At 44.2% G+C, this 22,944-nt stretch overlaps 1 protein-coding gene across 1 annotated transcript; it reads left to right on the top strand.

Moving 5' to 3' along the window:
• Positions 1-1,509: 1,509 nt before the first annotated feature.
• Positions 1,510-2,676, top strand: LOC133824944 (uncharacterized). The gene has a single exon (XM_062257957.1). It carries the CDS (start codon positions 1,510-1,512, stop codon positions 2,674-2,676), a length of 1,167 nt encoding a protein of 388 aa, XP_062113941.1.
• The last annotated feature ends 20,268 nt before the right edge of the window (positions 2,677-22,944 follow it).

Raw genomic sequence — 22,944 nt, 5'->3', positions numbered from 1 at the left:
CCGCGTCTCGGCCACTGGTAGCTGAGGACAACTTGATATTCACTGAGCTCGGTTTAAGCCGGCCGGAGTCAGTGGGATAAATAGGGGGTGCGACCTAAGGGCGTCGACCCTGGTTATTATTTGTGAATTGGTTATTAATGTTAATTGATAAGCTTGGTTTGCTGAATGCCTAATTGTATAGATGTTCTGGACTGTTAAGTATATGGCAATACTGTATGATTTATCTGATTGTTTGATTGATGATTGTGCTCTGTTATTGTGTTTTCTTGTTGGGCCTTGGCTCACGGGTGCTACGTGGTGCAGGTAAAGGCAAGGGTAAAGTGGACCAGTCCTGAGTGGGAAAGCTTTGAGGCTAAATGTACATAGTCAGCTGATCGGCCGCCACGACCCAAGAGTGGTACAGGACGGGAAAGCCTAAATGTCTATTTTGCCCTTAGAGTGGCTAGTAGCTGTACCTATAACCTGAAATTTTGTAAACTGTCTTTTAAACGCTATTTCTTTTGGGGTCCCATGTACTAAAATGTTTAAATATATGAATTGCAACTTTTGTGACCAAAATCTTTTAACCCTAGTTCAGTTATAGTTTCAGTAACACGTTTCTAACTAAATGACTTGATTAGCAAGTCTTGCACTTTTATAAATACACAGTGTAACGGTATTGGCTATCCAGGGCGTTACCGATTTTGGCACATTAATGATTAGGGGTTAAATTGCTAGAGAGTGAAGTTGAAACCTTAACAATTGTTATCGTTGTGGGACTATATTTGTCTTTAGACTACTTTACTACTTGTTCGATTGGTACACTTGCAAGCATATTCATTATTTTTCTCAACAAGTTTTTGGCGCCGTTGTTGGGGATTAAAAAATAAATTAAAATTGAATTACGATAGCAAAGAAAATATCATATTTTAATCTAAGTATTTATTTATTTATTTACTAACTTTGGTTTCTAAATTTTTTGTGGTTGAAGGTGTATGTGAAAAGCTCGTCCCTCAAACCTCCTACCATTAGATTCTAAAATTGAAAGAACTATATCTTCTGAGAGAGTGAGGAGCTAGATCACGAAAAATGGCAGACCAAGTTAACAACAACAATGTACCAGCCAACAACAATAATGCTCCTGTGAACGAACCAGCGAACCAGACCTTGACAGACTATTTTAGGCCGGTTGTGAATGACTATTATTCGGGCGTTTAAAGGCAACAAGTGAATGCCAACTATTTTGAGCTTAAACCAGCCTTGATTAACATGGTGCAGCAAAATCAATATTTTGGCCTAGCTAATGATGACCCCAATATTCACTTTTCAACTTTCTTGGAGATTTGTGACACGATCATGGTTAATCGAGTCATGACATATACTATACGATTGAAGCTATTTTCATTTTCGTTGAGAGATAGAGCTCGAGCTTGGTTTCAATCTATACCTCCAGAAATCGAGACTACTTGGGAGGATATGGCACAGAAATTCCTCACCAAATTTCGTCATCTAAAATGTCTCAACTAGGAGATGCTCAGAAAATGTCCTCAACATGGCATAGAGGATTGGTTTCAGGTTCAACTATTCTACAATGGGCTCAATGGTCCAACGAGATCACATATTGATGCCGCATCTGGCGGAACCATTTTATCAAAGACACCAGTGGAAGCATTAATCTTTTTTGAGGATATGGCCATGAATAATTGTCAATGGCAGAGTGAGAGATCGATGGTTAAGAAGGCAGCTAGGGTTTTTGAAATAGATCAAATAACGTCATTGATGGCGCAGATGTCTGCTTTGACTAATCAGATTAAGGGTCTCACTGAAAATAAAGTAGCGGCAAGTCAAGAAATAGTAAATGTGGCACAAGCTTATAGTTTGAATGGGTTGGTGGATGAACAATGCCAATATGTCAATCAAAACTACAACTTTAGGCCCAAAAACAACTTGCCCACATACTACCATCCTGGCCTTTGTAATCATGAAATTTTTTCCTATGCCAACAATAGAAACATTCTCCAACCACCTCAAGAGCCACCTAGAAAAATAGGGGAGAAGCCTTCACCATCACTTGAAGAGTTACTGAAGACTTACATAGTTGACTCCAAGGCAAGGCTAGATCAACATGACACTCGTCTCAACAATATTAAAACACATTGTACTAATATGGGAGCAACGATGAAGACATTGGAAACACAGGTGGGTCAATTGGCCAATACCATGAAGACTAAAATGTCTAGATCTTTTCCATGTGATACGGAGAAGAATCCAAAAGAGTGTAATGCAATTACGTTGAGGAGTGGAAAAGAATTAGACACTCCTACAGTTGAGAAGAAAAAAGTTGAAGAGATCCCAATGAATGGTGAGAAAGAAGAAGACAAGCAAAATGAGGGGATTCCGAAGAAAGAGCCATTGGTGGCTAATCCAGGTTCAATTACTTTTCTGGACAGCCCACCCAAGATTACTACTCCATTACCATTTTCTCAAAGATTTCACAAGAAGGCAATTGATAAACAATTTGAAAAGTTCTTGAATATTTTCAAGAAAATACATATTAATATTCCTTTAGTAGATGCCCTTGAACAAATGCCAAACTACGCTAAGTTTATGAAGGAGGTGATGCCTAAGAAGCATAAGTTAGAGGATTATGAAACAGTGAAGCTAACGGAAGAAATTAGTGCCATTATCAAGAGATAATTATCGGAAAAGTTGAAAGATCCAGGAAGTTTTACAATTCCATTTGTTATTGGTGAACTACATATCGAGAAGGCCTTGTGTGATTTAGGTGCTATTATCAATCTAATGCCTCTCTCTATCTTTCATAAACTCAATCTTGGAGAGGTCACACCAACTACTATTTCCTTACAATTGGCGGATCGTTATTTAACGTATCCTAGAGGTATCATTGAAGATGTTCTAGTGAAGATTGATAGATTCATTTTTCCAGTTAATTTTGTTGTGCTTGACATGGAGGAAAACCAAGAAATTATGATAATCTTGGGAATACCTTTCCTAGCAACTGGGAAAGCTTTAATTGATGTACATGATGGTAACTTGAATCTAAGGGTGAATGGAAAATAAGTAAAGTTCAACATTAGTAATGCTATGAAGTTTCCCAAGGAGCAAGCAGATTGTAAGAGAGTGGATGTATTTACTCCATGCTTAAGAGACATTTTCAAGACCGTGTTTCATAAGGATCCTTTGGAATTATGTTTGACAACGCCGATTTCTAAAGAGGACCTTGGAGTGGATTTGGGATGAATAATATGGAGGTGGTCGATAGTGTCTTTGCTTTAGATGCATTACCGGTAGAAAAGGAGGTGTCTAAGAAGGAAGATATATATATAAGGCTCAAACTCTTGATAATAGCTTGGAGAAAAAGAATACTAGTAGTGATGGGCTTGTTTTGAAGCAATTACCCGCTCATCTTCTATATGTATTTTTGGGAGATGGATCTACCAAACCTATAATAATTTTTGGCATCATTGAATGAAGAATATGAAAGGAAGTTGTTAGAAACTTTAAAGAGGTATTCATCCGCCTATGCTTGGTCTATTTCAAATATTTAAGGCATTAGTCTAGCGATTTGTATGCACAAGATTCTTATGGAGGACTCCTATAAGCCTTTTATTGAACAACAACGAGGACTTAATCCAGCTATGAAAGAGTTTGTGAGAGGGAAGTCTTGAAGCTTTTGAATGCTTGAATTATTTATGCCATTTCTGATAGTTCATGGGTGAGTCCAGTTCAAGTGATACCAAAGAAAGGAGGAATGACGGTTGTAATGAATGAAAAGAATGAGTTAATTCCAACTCGTACTGTGACAGGGTGGAGAGTGTGTATTGATTATAGGAAGCTGAATAAGGAAACTTGGAATGATCATTCTCCCTTGCCTTTCATTGGCCAAATGTTAGATCGCTTGGTGGGCAATGATTTCTATTATTTTCTAGATGGTTATTCGGGATATAACCAAATTGTTATTGCTCCGGAGGACCAAGAGAAGACCACCTTTACTTGTCCATATGGTACCTTCGCCTTTCGTAGGATGCCATTTGGCTTTTGTAATGCACCAGCCACTTTTCAAAGGGGTATGATGGCCATTTTTGCTGACTTAGTGGAGAATATAATGGAGGTATTTATGGACGATTTTTCAGTTTTGGGTTCCTCGTTTGACTCTTGCTTGTGCAACCTTGTGATAGTTCTCAAAAGATGTATGGAGACCAATCTTGTTCTGATTTGGAGAAATGCCATTTCATGGTTAAGGAGGGGATTGTACTTGGGCATTGAGTTTCTTCTTTGGGTTTGGAGGTGGATAAAGAAAAAATTTCTACTATTGAGATTTTACCACCACCAACTAATGTGAAGGGGATTTGAAGTTTTTTAGACCATGCCAGTTTCTATAGGCGATTTATTAAAGGCTTCTCTAAAGTTACTAAGCCATTATGCAAGTTATTAGAGAAGGATAAACCTTTTCTTTTTGATGAGTCATGTTTAAAACCTTTTAATGTCCTTAAAGAGAAACTTATTGCATCACTTGTTCTTATTATGCCCGATTGGAGTGAGCCATTTGAGATAATGTGTGATGCAAGTGACTTTGTTATTGGAGCGGTTCTTGGGAAGCGAAGAGACAAGATTTTTAGAGTTATTTATTACTCTAGTCGTACTTTGAATGAAGCTCATGAGAATTATACAACTACTGAGAAGGATATGTTAGCGGTGGTTTATTCTTTTGACAAGTTTCATCCTTATATAATCGGATCTATGGTGATAATCTATACCGATCATGCAGCTATTCGGTACTTGTTATCCCCGTTTCTTTCCGGGTGTCTGGATCCACACTCTAAGCCCGTGGGCCATTCGATTTGAAGTTAGGGCTAAGATCAGGCCCATATGACGAGAGGAAAACAAATGTTGTCAGCCCAAGTCTGGGCAAGGCCCAAAGGTCGTCGGGGAGTGCGAACCGGGACCTCCGCCGAGGCAAGTGGTGTGAACCCGGAACTGCTCCCCCCAACGTCCCCAGGCACGGCAGAGAAGGTCGCGGCTCGTAAAACCAAGATAGGAGCCGGGATCGCTGAGGATAGACCCGGATCCTGGTAAATGGTCGGGGATCTTGGTAAATGGTTCGGGACCTTAGTGAACGGAGGGGGACGTTGGTAAAAGAACCTAGGTCGGTTGTCCAAGATTGGCGTGATAAAATGCCCAGGATGCTGACATTGTCCCTTGAAGCTTGGGGGTTGTCCCCACGCTTAACCTGTAGAAGAGGCTACCTTAGTATTGTACGCCGTTGGTTCAGAACTGTGCCGCCACTACTCTGACCAATCTTGTCCCCCAAATCTTCCTCGCAGCCCAGAGAACCCAGACTGAAACTCCAGTTTGTCGATATTATTTGGTTTGGCCCAATGGGCTTTGATTATTGTACGTTTCATATTTTAATCTTTTGTGTTGGGCTCCCATCAGAGAAGCTAATGTTATTCACGCCTTTATTGGGCCCGGGTCAGCCCGACCCAAGCCCAGTGCACTCCTGTGCCTATAAATACGAATAGTGGTGCACTGAGGAGAGGATCCGAGATTTTGATTGTAAGCAGTTACTCTACTCAAACTTGTAGAAAACTCCATTTTCAAAGGTTCTCTAAGCTCTAATACAACTGCCTCGTGGACTAAGGCTTTTTAACGCCCCAACCACGTAAAAACCTTGTCTTTACTCCTCAAATCCTTTCTTCTAAGCTCTCTAATCTTCTATTATTAAATTTACCGAAAAACTCGGTAAACATTTTGGTGCTTTCATTGAGAGCCTGAGAAAGCTAGAGTTGATCTTGAACATCTACAAGAATGGTGAACACAAGACACACCACCTTCGACCCTACTAATCAAGAATAGGGAAATGGAGAGGCACCGCCCAACCAACCTCTTCCTTAGAGTCAACCTGAAGACACACCTCATCAGATGTCTCAGCCTGACGAGTCACAGAACTACGAAGGCGGGGCAGAATATGAGAAAGATTACTATGAAGAAGAGGGAAATGAGGGGGAATACCACGATCTCGAAGCTGAGGATCCCGCGATCCTTGAAGAAGTAGACCCCAACCAGGAGGACCCAGAGGAGACTAAACTGAGACAACAAGTGCTGGACCAAGAGCCCAAGATTGCCGAACAAAAGGAAGCCACTTAATGGATGCAAGAGTCCCTATAAGCCATGCAAGCTGTCATAGCCGCCCAAGGCTTAGCGACTAACCCTCCAGTCGTTCCGCCTCCAGGAACACAATCGCCCGCTCTGTAGGCTAGGAATGGTGCGCCCGGAGAAACGAGGCCAATTCCTACCCTGGGACAAGATCCCACACAGGGCCTGGTTAACCTGCCCCAAGATAAAGGGAAGGCCAAAGAAAACCCCCAGAGGGAAGTCCCTCCTGTCCAGAAGACCGGGACCCGTCCCCGGCCGCTCCCTAGGAAAGAGAAGGTGTGCCCCGTCCCAGGACCGGGCCACCCAATCAATCCATAAGGGACACGCCTGCAGGGTACCAGGCCTTGGCCCGCCCCAAGGAAGACTGGACGGGAACAGTCTTTCCACCCAAGCGCTTCCGTGAACCAGTGCCACTGGGAGTGCCAGCAGGTTGACGAGCCAAACGCCCCTAGCTCCAGGGACGATACATCTCGGGTAGACCTGTGCGATGGGCTGAATGCTGAAAAGGAACGGGCCCGCAAGAAAAGATCCGCCCCCGAGGAGGCGATTTGAGTAATAATCTCAACGATAGGAGGAACGAAAGAGTCCCCCTGGAAGACGAGATGGCCAAACAGTTCATGGAATAGCTGGCTGCCTTAAAGAAAGTCACGGACCGCCTAGTCCTCAAGTAGGAGAGAGCAGACACCGATTTTGATGATGAAGAGAAGGAACCCTGCGCCAAGCACATCCTGGATGTGGTGCTCCCCATAGGATTCAAAATGCCGAGTCTGCCCGCCTACACTAGGAACACCGACCCCAAAGATCATCTGTCGCGCTACAATCGGCGGATGACCGTGGCCCACGTCTGCGATAACGGCAAGTGCCTCTATTTTTTGATCACTCTAGGTGGACCTGCAGAGGAATGGGGGAAGAGGCTTAAGCTGGGATCCATCCAATCCTGGTCTAGACTGCAGTTAGCTTTCTGCAAACAGTTCGTGGCCGCCATGAAGATGGACATGCAGATCAGTGTCCTCGCCAACATCAAGCAGCTTCCCACGGAGACGTTGAGGGCCACATCTAGCATTTCACTTAGGAGGCCTCCAAGACCAAGGAGGATGATGGGCAGCACCTGGTAGCCCTGCAATCCGAGATTTGGGCCGGATCTCCCCTCTGGGATGACATGCAGCGCAGCAAGGCGGCTACCCTCAAGGAATTCATAAGAAGGGCCCAAGGCTTTATTAACTGGGAGGAGGCCCAAATCCAAGCATTCGGATGGCAGCCGACACCTCAGCCAAGTGCCCAAACATTTCTTGGATACGAGGCGCAGTATCCGGCTTAGCAGTACGTCACTCCCCAAATTGAGCCGGGATCGGCTGCTGCACCAGGAATAACCTTTTCCACGCCCGCGGTGTATGGCCCTGCCGCTTCGGGATACGTCTCGGCCCAGTCTACCCCTTTTTCCAGGTACAAAATCACTCCAGTCTGGTACAGTTCTGCTCCCGTCGAAGCCCAGCCTTCCCAAGTGGGGGGAACTAAAGCGAGTATATGAATCCCTTCCGGGGAAAGAGGTCCGAGGAGGGACAAAGTCGGGCCGAGTCGTCTAAGAAAGGCAAGAAGGGCTACGAGCCCCAGTATTTGGAGTACACTAACCTGGCAGATACCAGGGAGAACATCTACTTGGCCACTGAAGGGGAGGTTCATTATCGGAAACTAACCCCCATGTTCAAAGGTGGAAGGAATCCGAGGGAGGTGGGCCACACAACCAAAAAATGTAGGCAGCTCAAGGACGAGATCGAAAATTTGATCACACTAGGAGACCTCCACCAATGGGTCAGGATGCCCGTAGGAGTTCTGGGACTGTCAGCAGTCCCCGGGCAGTCCACGATCCCAGGCGCGCCTGGAGCATACCTACCTCCCCAGGGAGGATACGCAAAGGGTCCGAGACCGCAGGGCCCTCAGGGGGCCCCCGCCGTGCAGGCGCCAGGACCTGGAATTCCTTACCCGGATGAGACTGCACCACTGTGAGTAGATGGTCACGTAGCCACCATATCGGGCGGGCCCCATCTGGGAGGATCGTCCTAGAATGATCAAAAGTGTTACCTCAGCAAGCTTGACCACGACCAAGAGGTATGCGCCCTAGTCCAGGCACCGGCCCAACGCTCGAAGTTGATGAGCCTCCCCATCACCTTCACGGAAGACGACGCCCGCAATGTCCATTTCCCGCATCATGACCCTCTGGTCATTGACACCCATATCGCCAACAAGATGGTGTCCAGAGTACTGGTGGACGACGGAAGCTCTGTCAACATTTTGTTCAAACCTACATTCATTGCAATTGGCTTGACCGAGGCGGATCTAGCTTCATGCCCAACCCAGATCTACGACTTCAATGGGGACTAAATACTCCCGATGGGAAAAATCCAGTTGCCCGTAACTCTGGGGAATGAGATGCAAAGCTCGTTCAAATTTTGTACGTTCGTGGTGTTGGACTGCCCCACCGCTTACAACATCATTTTCGGTCGGCACGCTTTGGTCGAGTTCGCGGCAATCACCTCCATCCGCCATCTATGTGTGAAATTCCCTTTCGATAACGGAGGAGTGGGAACAGTCCGGGGAGATCAAAAGAGTGCACGAAAATGCTACCACATATCCACATGACCCGTTTACATGGTCCACAAAGAGCATTTTGAAGAAATCACCGATCCAGTCCCGCCCCTTCCCCGGCAAGATGGATTAACCTAGAAGAGGACGAGCTGGACCCACGTATAGGGGAGGACCGCGTCCTAGAACCCATGGAGGAGATTGAAGAAGTGTGCATCAGTGACTTTGACCCGACCAAGGTAATCCAAGTCAGGGGGAACCTGAAAGGAGAGGTCCGGGCCGCAATCATCGCCCGGGTGAAGGAGAACCAGGATGTCCTGGCCTGGTCTTATTCGGATATGATTAAGATCGACCGCAATATCATATGCCATGCCTTGAATATTGACAAAGGTGCGACCCCGGTCCGGCAGAAACGAAGGCCCCTAGGGGCGGAAAGGGCGGAAGCCCTCAAGCTAGTAGTTGAAAAGTTATACTCGATCAACTTCATCCGAGAGGCTTTGTATCCCGTGTGGCTGGCCAACCCAGTTTTGGTGCCTAACATGAATGGGACCTAGAGGACATGCATTGACTTCACAGATCTAAACAAAGCTTGCCCTAAAGATTGCTTCCCGCTCCCTCGGATCGATCAGGTGGTGGACGCAACATCCGGGTATGAGATCTTGAGTTTCATGGACGCCTGCTCAGGTTATAATCAGATCTCTATGCATGTAGTGGACCAGGAACACACCAATTTTCAAACTGACAAGGGGGCGTACTGCTACATCGTCATGCCCTTCGGACTCAAGAACACCGGAGCCACCTATCAGAGGCTAGTCAACAGAATGTTCTGGGGCCAGCTAGGACTATACATGGAGGTATACATCGACAACATACTGGTCAAGTCCAAAACCTCTAGCGAACATTCTGACGACCTAACCCAAGCCTTCGCGATCATTCGAAGGTACGGGATGAAGTTGAATCCCAAAAAATGCACCTTCGGCATAGCATCCAGAAAGTTCCTAGGGTTCATAGTAAGCTTCCGGGGAATAGAAGCCAATCCGGAAAAAATCAAGGCACTGGTTGAGATGCCCTCGCCTCGGAAGCACAAAGATGTACAAAGCCTGACTAGAAGGATAGCCGCTCTGAGCCGTTTCATCTCAAAGGCCACGGACAAGTGCATCCCATTCTTCAACATCCTTCGGAGAAGCCAACGGTTCGAATGGTCAGCTGAGTGCGAAGAGGCTTTCCAAGGACTGAAAGAGCATCTATCCCAGGCACCGATATTGGAAAAACCGTTGGAGGGGGAACCGCTATACCTCTATTTGGCCGTAACCGAACACGCGATCAGTGCCTTGCTAGTGTAGGAGGACGGAAAATCCTAGCTCCCGGTTTATTACGTAAGCAAGAGATAAATGGATGTAGAGTCACGATATCCATTAATTGAAAAGTTAACATTTTGTCTACTAATCGCGTCCCGGAAGCTTAGGCCTTTCTTCTAGGCCCACGCCATAGAAGTTCTGACCAACCATCCTTTGCGGCAAGTGCTGCAAAAACCTGATTCATCAGGAAGACTCTTTAAGTGGGCCATGGAACTGAGTCAGTTCAACATTGCATACATCCCTAGAATCTCAATCAAGGGACATGCCCTAGCTGACATCATCGTGGAATGCTCCGGGATCACTAAAGGGGATGATCCCGTGGATCCCACAGTGCCCGTGTGGAAGGTGTTCGTAGACAGAGCCTCGAATGAAAATGGAGCAGGAGCCGGAATCATCTTAGTGTCCCTGCAGGGGCACCAATTACAAAATGCCCTGCATTTCCAGTTCAAGGCTTCGAACAACGAGGCTGAACACGAGGCCATGTTGGCCGGGTTACGCCTGGCCTGGGAAGTAGGGGCCGCAAACCTGGAAATCTATAGCGATTCCCAGTTGGTTGTCAGGCAGATCTCAGGAGAATACCAAACTAAAAGGGAAAAAATGGCAGCTTATGTGACTCAGACGCGATAAGTGCTTCAAACTTTCAAGAAACACTCCATCCGCACGATCCTTAGGGAGCAGAATGTGTTTGCAGACACGTTGGAAAAATTGGCCACGGATGCTGAGGCAGAGCTTTTTGGGCTAGTCCTGATCAACCATCTCCCCATACTGAGCATTCTGACCTCCACGATCAATGTTGTCGACTACTCCACGTCCTGGATGGGACCCATCAACCAATACTTGACAACCGGGGGGTTGCCAACAGATAGGGCAGCAACAAGGAAGCTTCAGTACCAGGTCCATAGATATGTCATGATGGACAGAAAGCTCTATCGTAGAGGAATATCCATGTCGTACCTCCGATGTGTATCCGGAACTGAAATGGGCGCAATCTTGCATGAAGTGCACGATGGCTTCAGTGGAGATCATACAGCCAGACTCAGCTTGTCCAAGAAGATCCTGCGCCAAGGATATTTCTGGCCAACCATGAAAAAATACTGTGTTGATTACGTCTGCAAATGCGAGCAGTGCCAACGGTACGCGAAGATCCCACAAGCCCCTCCGATGGAAATAACCCTAATGACAAGTCCCTGGCCCTTCGTGGTTTGGGAAATCGACCTAGTAGGATCACTCTCGACCGGGAAAGGAGGTGTGAAGTATGCTATCGTGGTCGTTGACTACAATACCAAGTGGGTCGAAGCAGAGCCCATGAATACTGTACGCCCTAAATATCCACAGGTTATTAGCGAGCTGGAAAAGGGCATAATCCTATCAGCCACGTGGAAGCCACCTACCCGGAGCTGCTGTTACGAGTTCCTACCTCTTTAGCTCGAGGTAGTCAAAGGTTTAGTAAGAATACTTGAAGGCATCGGGTTAGCAGTGTGGGCACCACGAGCTAGGACTACATCAAGCTCGAGGTACAACCTAGAGCTGACACCTTTGACCCTTTATAAAGTCAACCACGCAATGTAAACGTGCGCATATCAGACATCACGTGAAATTCCTGAAATCTCGGACACACAGCATAAACGTGCGTGTTCAGGCACCCCACGACTGGTTTGGGCCATGCGGCCCATTATCCCCTTACCCATTGATTAGACCACACTTCATTGTCAGGTTTTAGGAATTAATCATGAATGTCACAGAAGTGACATGACGGGTAAGAATGTCACGAGATGACCCCCTTTGCCAACACCCAAGTGTCCTCTCCCTATAAATATGGAGACCCTGGGCGTTGCAAAGGGTTGGCTTCTAATTTTTAAAGAAACACCCTGTAAGGAAGACCAGAGATATATCAATAATATTGATTGGTGGACTAGAGGGATTTTAACCTTCAAACCACCTAAAAAGAATAAACGAGTTATAACCTTCCTTTGAGATTATTCACATATTACGGTTCATTCTTTAGCACTAATCCATCCCATTTATTCATATGATTAACTGTTGCCGAAGAACCACGTCAACAAATACCATCACCTCAAAGAAGGCCTTGGACTTCGTCATCAACAACATCGTGTGACGGTATGGGCTCCCCTACAAGATTGTGTCCGACAACGTGAAGCAGTTTGACAGCACCCACTTCACGGACTTCTGTGAAAGACATGGTATCATCAAGAGCTTCTCCCTAGTCGCCAGACCTCAAACGAACGTGCAAACAAAGGCCATCAACAAAATCTTGAAAGGGAAATTAAAGAAAAAGCTTCAAGCCTGCAAAAGCAAGTGGCTAGAAGAGTTTCCCCACGTACTATGGGCGTACCAGACCACCGAACAAATGTCTACCGGACACACTCCTTACTCCATGATGTACAGGTGCGAAGCCATCATCCCAGTAGGAACGACCATCCCGTCCCATAGAAGAGACATGTACGATCCTGCCCAGAACCACACCTTACTCAAGGAATCCTTGGATCTCATCGAACAGATCTCGGAGGAGTCACAGTCCAGTTGAAAATGTACCAGGGAAAAATCGCTCAGCATTTTAACTCGAAAGTGAAAAGCCAAAGGTTCGAAACTGGCGACCTAGTCCTAAGGAGAGTCTTCCCTATAACCCAAGATCCGGGAGTGGGGGTTCTGGGCCCAAATTGGGAAGGGTTGTACGAAATTCAGCATGAAGTGTGTCCGAGAACATACCGTTTAAAGCGACTCGATGGCACTGAAGTCCCAAGGGCCTGGAACGCGGAACATCTCCGCAAGTACTATCAGTAATCAGGAGAGCATGTTTTAGCTTTATATTTTCTTTGCAAACAATGTACGACCCCAGGGCGATTTCTTGAGCAATAAAAGTGGCATGTACAAAACGTCATAAAGAGATATTGTGAAACAATGAAAATTATCATCTGCCTCCATAAGCAAGTGATCCAAGACCAGCCTTCGCTCACTTGGGGGGGGGGGTATATCCATTATAAACAAGTCTGAGAACAAAAACAAAGTAGGAAGCTAAACGCTCCAGGTTCGAACCAAGCCGGACCAACACGGTCTGGGGGGTGAAAGCCTAAATGGATGCAAGGGTAACACCTAGTCCCAGCCCGGACCAACAAGGTCTGAGGGTAAAAGCCCAAATGGACGTAAGGCTCAGGCCTAGTCCTGACCCGCAAATACGTGGTCCGGGGGTACAATATATAGGACCTAAGGCTCAGGCCTAGTCCCGACCCGGACATACATGTCTTGAGGATATAAAATACCTAAAACTCGGTTGACTGTACGTGGTCCTAAATAACTAAATACCCGTCTGCGTCATTCCTACAATAGCACAAGGTTATTAGAACGCGAACCCCAGGTATAAGTTGTCTAAAATTAGTCTTAGAAACGGCCCAGGCCGTGGGAACCTAACCTAGGTTTCGAAACAAGCTAATAAACTAATCCCTGATGGTCCTGACCGTCAGATTTTCAACACTGGAAATAGGACAAATAGATTCAGGAATAATCTAGTCCAGGCCGTTGAGACCTGAAGACGGGTCACCAAAAGAGATTCCGGCCATTGGAACCGGGACCAAACATTCGACTCATTCATGAATAGTGGTAAAACACTTGGTGAAAGCTTAACGAATAGAAACAAAGTAAACAAGAGCACAAAAATTGTCTTAGACACACCCGCGTCCTTGAAAGTGTTACAAATTGAAAATAAAAAAGAAAGAAAAACAAAAAGAGGACCCGGGCCTGGGCTCCACCTTGCCCTGCACCTCTGGGACTGCTCCATTCGCCTCTTACTCATCTAGGGGCTCCATGTCAGCTTTCTCCTTGGCCTCAAATTCAGCTCTCTTCACAGAAAGGTCGGGGTATAGCAGGAGGTTCATGTTTTTGTCAGGTAGATGGCCTCGTTGAAGGTAACCTCCAGCATGGCATCTGCCTGTTCTTTCTCGCGATGGGTCTCATCGTGTGCCTTAACCTCCTGCTGGAGCAACTCATCCAATTCATTGACCCGAGAATCCAGATCGATGACCCTCTCCCGATCCTGGGCAGATTGGGCTGCGGCCGCCTCCTGCAGAGCCTTTACTCGGAGAAGCTCCGCCTTTAAACCGGCCACCAGCTTGCCATTCTCGGCTTCTCTCTGGGACATAGTCTCTTCAAGTTGAAAATTAGTCCGAGTAGCCTCTTCGCGGTCTGCGTTGGCCTGAGCTAGCTCCTTGGCCAGGGTTTCTTTAGCGAATTCTCACTGGTTCACGGCCGCCTCCTGCTCCAGTTGGATCGTCTCCATTTTCATTACAATCTCAGCCACCAAGTCGGCATTCTGATGAGCCAGTAGAGCATCCTGGAATAAACTGAAGTTAGAAAAATCTGAACTAGAAATGGAAGAAGAAAAAAGAGATGTACACGGATAACTTACAGCCGTGGCTTGATAGCGGAGGGCCTGGGAGATGAACAACATGTCCTCGTTGGTGATGGTGTCGCACCGCTTCAACTGAAGGTTGGACATGGTAGTCCCCACCTGATCCAACAAGTCCACCGCGAACGGAGCCGTGTCCTGCCCCAGTTTGGGACGAAATCCCGTCTCGGTGACTAGCCGATCCATGATCGGCAGGGGAGTGCTGAATGCTGCCGGATGCTCTGAGAACTCAACTTGATGATGAATCATTAGGCCTCGGTAGACCTCTCTTTCTCTCGAGTCCGGGATACCAGCTTGGACTGTTTGTCCCGTAGGACTGCTTCCCGCTCTTCGGGTAGAGCCGAATGGACGGGTAGCGCGGGCACTTTCGAGATTTCCTTGGCAGCGAGATGAATCTCCCCAGAAGATTCCTCGGCTGAGCCAGCGCCTTTGGTCTTGGCCCTCTACGCCCCTGTCGCGGCTTCATCCGCACCCGACTCCGCGACTCTCTTCCCAGAAGTCCGACACGCCGGCGGGTCTTGCTCCAGGTCAATTACCGGGGGATGAGCGGGGGGAGCTTGGACAGTTGTAGGATAAACTATCATGATTGGAGCCACGGCTAAGGCCTCCTCGATGGAATGAGATTCCAACACCGGCTTCGGCTTGGGCGCGCCTCTAGATGCTTTTTTGGCCGATGCCCTCGCCTTGGCAGCCCGGACCTCGAGGGCCTGCTTCATTTTGTCCACGGGGTTGGACATGTCGGAATCCTCTGGAATAAACACAAACAAAAAGGGATTAGCAAAATTAACAAGTCAATGCGAACGAGTAATAACAAAACTAAAAATAATCCGGGACGAACCCTTGTCTAGACCTCGGACTCGACTAAATTCTCCTATGGTGAAGGAATGGATTCGATCTCCCATGTCATCTGGGTATAGGAAGTTCCCATACTGAAGGAACCCACACAAGTACATGAGAGTTTCCGAATCAATAGTTATGGGAGATGAAGGCCTCATCTCCCCATCAGCCCCGGACAGGGGGCCTCGATAAACTAGTCTATCCCTATCTAAGTCCCCAACTCGGGGAGCAAAGTCAACAGAAACGGTGAATTACCTCACCCTGATACACTAGCACTGGGGGTCCCCGTGTTCAGTTGGGCCTCATCAAAGAGGGCTTCCATCTCCTCGGAGGTGGCCCCCTCCTCCTGCTGAGCCTGGTCCTGTTTCCTTTTGGCCGCGTTTGCCCGAGCCGCGTCCTCTACAACCCTGATGTGCTCAAGGGCCAGTGCCTCCCTTAACCCAGGGTATTTCTCGCACTGTATCCCCCGGAGGCTTAGGGCCTTAATCGTTTGGTTGGCCGCTAGCATCCCGACCACTCGGAGGTTGTCAGTGTTGACGTAACCCCCCACGTCCAAATCCTCCGCGCTTAGCTCGGAGTACAATTTCTTCCGGTCCAGGATGAACTGGGTGAGGGGACTCTGGGCATAGGGTCCTGCCATCCAAGGCATTGTGTTGAGGATAAGGAATAAAAAGAAAAAACAAAAAGGAAACTAGGGAGTGGGATACCACTTACCCACTTGCTGGTAGTCCAGCATCAGCGTGGGGTTCTTTTCTATAAGAAACCTGGACGTGATGAACCAATAGTTTCTGACATCCGGGGGATGCTTCCAGGTGTTGATAGGAGCGGCATATTTGCCCCAAAGTTTTAGCCTGTAGAAGCCGTCCAGGGACTTATCCTTGACGTTGACCTGAGGCTCCAGCTTGTAAAATTATAGCACCTCTGCCGAAGTCGGGTCCGGGATCTGCTTCACGATGCATAAGACGCGCCATCCCAAGAGAAACTGGTACGCTTGAGGCAAGTGCTGGAACAACACAATCCCCACAAATTTGAGGAATTGCACGAAATAGTCGTGGAGAGGGAGACTTAGTCCCGCACTGATGTGGCCTACACTCCAGGTCCTGAACTCGCTCACGCTGGTGTGAGCCTTCTCCTCCCTTATGACCAGATGGTTATAGAATAGTTCGGGAGTCGACTCCACGCCCAAATGCTTCTCCAGGGCGTACAACATCTGGTAGTTTCAGAATAGGTTCTGTACCCCGTCCATCTCCCACCTGTTGCCTGTTGCCACTGGGAGTCTTGGACCCGGATAGAGTGATAGGGGTCGCGTTAACTTGTTCTTTCGAATGAAGGGTGATGCCCGAGGTCATGGCTGATGATCTGGGAGAAAAATAGAACGAAACACACAACCAAGCAGTCAACACCAAAATCCAAGAAGGTCGGTTAAGGTACGGGGGCTCTCCTACGAACTGCTTGGAGGAGTCCCCTCCGGATCAGGTCTGGGATCACTAAGAAGCGACGGAACCTTGATCGGGAACAAAAAAGAAAAGGAAAAGATCTGGCTATTCTTCTAAGCCAGCCTATTGCAACTTGTGCGGGAACCACCCGAACCCGAGGAGATCCGGGACAGTCCGGACGAGTTTTCTTTTCCTAACCTACTGTAAGGCACCCAGAGCCAATCTAAATGCAGGCAAGATTTAACAGCCTAAATAGATAAATATGACGATATGGTAAACGCAAGAAAATAAAAGAAAATTTCAGGAAAACTTACTGTAAAAGGTCGGTCGTGAAGAATGGTGGGTTTCCAACGACATCGACGGTAAAATCACGCCTTTGAAAAGGTGAAGGCGGCCCAAAAGCTCATCTATGGGGCAAGCTGATATAGTCTGCTCAGGCGAAGGTGTGGATATTAGGCGCGTTGGGAACAGGCGACGGTGAAGACGATGGAAAATGTCGTCGGCAAGCTCGGTCATAAAAGATCCTTTAAGTGTTTTTATTGTCTGAGAATGTAAAGATTTCAAATGAAAACCCGAGGTTATTTATAAGAGCCAGAAGGCTGTTTTGATCTAACGGTTAGGCTCGATCCCCCCTATCGGACAGTCGTGGATCGTGCAGGGACATTAATGGATCTACTCGAGTACTGGATCACGGTACCACCGAGGCATGATCCACGCCATCCCATTCCAACGACCCAGAAAAAGAGCACCTCAAAGGTTGCCCCATCCAATGGTCCACCGTGTCGCAGAGGAAATAATGGGAACACTCATGCGAATGGGATGCTTCATAAACTGAACCGACACGCTAGCCCCCAGCACAGTAACCAATAGGGTGTTTGCTAATCTTTCAAGATCAAGTGCCATCAATGTGCCAGTCACAAGGGGACACATGCACCCTTCGTAATGAACTGGGGCTCTGGTAAATGAACCCAGATCCAGGTAAATGGTCAGGGCCCTTTGGATTGAGCCTGGAGCATCGTAGCAGGGTTTAATTCCATGATTATTCAGTATGCCGTGCCCATCACCTGCGGGCCCGTCGCCTTGGAAATGAACCGGGAAGTGACGAGATGGTCCGGGAGGGAGAAAAGCCTCCACCACGCGAGCCCAGTGGAAGGCTTGGGAGGTAATTGTTATCCCCGTTTCTTTCCGGGTGTCCAGATCCACACTCTAAGCCTGTGGGCTGCCTGATTTGGAGTTAGGGCCCAGATTGGGCCAATTTCACGAGAGGAAAACTAATGTTGGTAGCCCAAGTCTGGGCAAGGCCCAAAGGGTGTCCGGGAGTGCGGACCGGGACCTTCGCCGGGGCAGGTGGTGTGAACCTGGAACTGCTCCCCCCAACGTCCCCTAGCGTGGCAGAGAAGGTCATAGCTCGCAAAACCAAGATAGGAGCCATGATCGCTGAGGATAGACTCGGATCTTGGTAAACGGTCCGGAATCCTGGTAAATGGTTCGGGACCTTGGTGAACGGAGGGGGACGTTGGTAAAAGAACCCAGGTTGGCTGTCTGAGTTTGGCATGATAAAGTGCCCAGGATGCTGACATCGTCCCATGAAGCATGGGGGTTGTCCCCACGCTTAACCTGCAGAAAAGGCTACCTCGGGATTGTACGCCGTTGGTTCAGAACTGCGCCGCCACTACTCTGAACGATCTTGTCCCCAAAATCTTCCTCGTTGCCCAGAGAACCCAGACTGAAACTCCAGTTTTTCTCATGTCTTAGAACAAGATATTATTTGGTTTGGCCCAATGGGCTTTGATTATTTTACGTTTCATATTTTAATCCTTTGTATTGGGCTCCCATCAGAGAAGCTAATGTTATTCACGCCTTTATTGGGTTTGGGTCAGCCCGACCCAAGCCCAGTGCACTCCTGTGCCTATAAATACGAATAGTGGTGCACTGAGGAGAGGATCCAAGATTTTGATTGTAAGTAGTTACTCTGCTCAAACTTGTAGAAAACTCCATTGTAAAAGGTTCTCTAAGCTCTAATACAACTGTCTCATGGACTAAGGCTTATTAACGCACCAACCACCTAAAAACCTTGTCTTTACTCCTCAAACCCTTTCTTCTAAGCTCTCTAATCTTCTATTATTAAAGTTACCAAAAAACTCGGTAAACAGTACTTGTTTGAGAAAAAGGATGATAAACCTCACTTGATTAGATGGGTTCTATTGCTCCAAGAATTTGATTTGAAGATCTGAGATAAGCAAGGAAGTGAGAATGTAGTGGCTGATCATCTATCTCTTCTTGAGAGGGTAAATAGTGGAGATGACGGTTCGTCAATTTTGGAAGTTTTTCTGGATGAGCAATTATTTTCGGTGGTAACTAAAATCCCTTGGTATGCTGATTTTCTCAACTATTTAGCATGCAAGGTTTTGCCACTGGGTCTATCCTCTCAACAAAAGAAGAAATTTTTTCATGATGTAAAGCAATATATTTAAGATGATCCGATTATCTTCAAGCAATGTGCAGATCTTGTTATAAGAAGATGTGTATCGGAAGAGAAAGTAAGTGAGAGTTCTATTCCATTTCCATTCTTCTCTTGTAGGTGGCCATTTTGGAGTTACAAGGATTTCTGCAAAGGTCCTTGATAGTGGGTTTTATTGGCCTACTTTACACCGAGATTGTTATGCATATGTGAAGAGTTATGATCGGTGTCAACGTGTGGGAAACATCTCTAGAAGACATGAATTGCCTCTCACTAATATTCTAGAAGTGGAGATCTTTGATTATGGGGTATTGATTTCATGGGACCATTCCCACCTTCGTTTGGTAATCTATACATTCTCTTGGCAGTGGACTACGTAAATGGGTAGAAGCTGTTGCAACAACTATAAATGATGCTCGAGTTGTAGTCAAATTTATTCAAAAGAATATTTTTTTCAAGATTTGGTACACTTAGAGAAATATTTAGTGATGAAGATACCCATTTCACTAATAAGGTTTTTGAAGCTCTTATGCAAAGTACGGAGTAAGACATAAGATGGCCCTAGCTTATCATCCACAATCTAATGGTCAAGCAGAGATATTTAATAGGGATATTTTTTAGGAGTATGTCCCAAAAGCAAGTAAAAGACATTTATTATTTCGATGAATAAATAAATACAATGGTCTATTATTGTTATATTTAGATTATTAAATTATTGTTTGAATAATTTTGTAAATATCAGAAAAATTCCATATTCATTATTGAGGATGTGATCTTGTATTAGTACGAGAGAATTAAGATCACATGAATGAATAAAAAAATTCAACAATAACAAATTAAAGTTGTGGAATTCTATAATTGGAGTTGTAGGTACAGTTTGCTGAGTATCATGGTGATACAAATAATCTAGATTCAGATTATTGATGTGGTAAGACATCTCGGTAAATGTGCTTTATATAATATGATTATATATGACATGGACCGATATGAATAAAAGTCTTTATCCAAAAACTATTTAACAATAAAGACTTGTAATTCATATCATAACTGATGATCATTTATAGATCAACCTAAATCCTGAGTGTTCATGAACTCCTGTTCATGTTTATTAAATCTTTTGATTCATTCGTTAAGGTCTTTTCATAGAATGAGGCTAATGACTTTTGTTTTGGAGATTTAATATCATGGATGGCTGGGAACATGTATCAACAATACAGAATCTAATCTTTCCTAACAGATCATATATTAGTTCCCTTAAGGGTTAATTCTGGAACTGAATGATTTTGAGCTCAAATCTATAATTAGATTATAGATTAATTATTCACTAGTGAATTAATGGTACTTAAGGAATAAGAAGTAAATTAGAAAGGTAAAATGGTAATTGTTCCATTCTAATTTATGAACTAATTAATTAGAGGGTTGAACTATTGTAAGATGGTTATATAAATGGACAGCTTACAATAAGATTTCTGTAAAAGTATATCTATAACATAAAGAGTGCAATTCTGAATTTATAGTGAAGAAATATCATAATTAATAAACTATTATAATTAAAGAGTTTAATTATTTAGTTTCAATTTATTAGAGCTTAATGTTATAGGTCCATGGTCCCCGAAATGACTCAAACAAACACTGACAAAGGTAAATACAAAAATGGGCAAAAATGACTTATTTGATAAGTAAAATATTTTTCTATGCATTAAACATAATTATTGTATAATTATGTGTAATTAATTAATTATTTGATTTAACAAAAATATAATTAATTTTGAATTAATTTATTTTTGGGATTTTTTGGTATTTAAATAATAATAAAAATTGAGAAAAATCACATGCCATCCTTGGCATGTGGTACACGTGAGCACAATGCACAATCACTGTGCTACATGCATAAGAGACTCTGAGTAGTTTCTTGGTTCCATAATTTTAGTTATTTAAATATTAAATAAATAATGAGATATTGTAATATGATTAAAATATTATTATTTAATAAAAATCTGATAACTGATTAGTTATTTTCAAATTGTTTAAAATAACTAATATTTTATTTTTAATATATTGGATATATTAAATATAGGATATCAGTTTTTCAGAACGTAACTTTTCAGGGATAGAAAAATATCTTTAAATCTTTTTGAGAGAAAGAGAACAGTGATACAAGCATAGGTCACTGTTCTTCACAAACTTAGGTCCAAACTTGATCAGATCTCATGTGTTGAGAATATCTGATAAATAGATTTTGCCTATTATTTTGTATAGTGAGCCCACACTCATTCTTTGTGTGCTGGGAACATTTTGGAAGATCATGGTGTGAGATCTCAAGAATTTTCGCCATACAAAAAGATAGTAGCAAGGAAGGACCTGAGGTAATTTTCTACTCATGTCTTTGATTCAATATATATATATGCATGTGAAGAAGTAGATCTAGAAATCTTGTGGGATTAAATTAACAATTTTGATTGTTGTTCCGCTGTGCATAATCTCTGATTTGATCAATAAAAACCAACAAATGGTACCAGAGCCATCTTCACACACATATATATATTGAATCCGTGTGGGTTTACTTTTATGCATTTATTTATTTTGATGAATGAATGGATGGCTTAATATGATTGATACATGGGAATGTTGAATCATTAATTGTATGGTGTTTTTAGGTTAGGATTAGTTTATGATTAGATCATTGTGTATGCCATTAAAGGGCATAGGATTTATGTAATTTTATTTGGTTTTTGACACCATAAAATTGTAATTCCGATTACACAAAAGTCAGAACGGAGCCCGGGATTCAGAATTCAGCCACCGCTCCTCCGAGGCCGCTGCCGGGGACGTCGTACGGACGTCCGTACAGTTAGGTCCCGGCAGCCTCGTTTGACGCCATGTGTCCCCGTCCTGCTGGTATAGAATTTTATCATTTTTTGTGAAATTATTCTGTTATTTTTTTTTAATTTTTAAAATGTTGAATATCCTATTTATTAGAAATTTGATATTTAAATAATGTGATAATTTTGTTATCCTAACAAATTTTTTTTTGAAAATCTTATTTCAAAATTTAATTTAAAAAATAACAAATTTTAATTAAATATTTCAGTTTCTTGTTTTAATTAAAAAAATAATGATTATTTAAAAGTTTGTTTTAATTAATCAAAATAATTATAAAATTATTTTCTTATTATTATTCTGGACCAACAACGACACATATCCTACCGACAGTAAAGTAAAGAAGCCCGATGGAGATCAAGGCGGTTTTTATTTTATTTTTTAATTTTATAACGTGGTTGTAAAATTAGAAATACCCAAAAGCACCCGATTCAACATTTATTGTTTATTTATTTAAATAATTATTTTCATGTGATTGATGTGATTGATAACACGTTCATGCATTTTGTGCTATACATAAAAACCCACACAGTCATAATCATGCATCTCATTAGTAGAAACATGATTATTAGGATTGTCCTATATGTTTATATGAATTGTTTTGCAAAACCAATTGCATATAAATTACTTAGTTTTATTTTTGAAAACTTGGTAAAAATATCATACCAAATTTTAAGTCTTTATGACTTAATTTCTTTAAACCAACTTTATTTAAAAAAAAAAAAATTTAGTAAGGTTTAGATGAACATAATTGGTAATTTAAAATTGGATATGGACCTAGAAACTCGCTTTCTTTCCAATTTTAATTATCTTCAT

Source organism: Humulus lupulus, chromosome 3, assembly GCF_963169125.1.
Source record: "Humulus lupulus chromosome 3, drHumLupu1.1, whole genome shotgun sequence".
NCBI lineage: Eukaryota > Viridiplantae > Streptophyta > Magnoliopsida > Rosales > Cannabaceae > Humulus > Humulus lupulus.
This window is presented reverse-complemented; position numbering and strand designations above follow the sequence as displayed.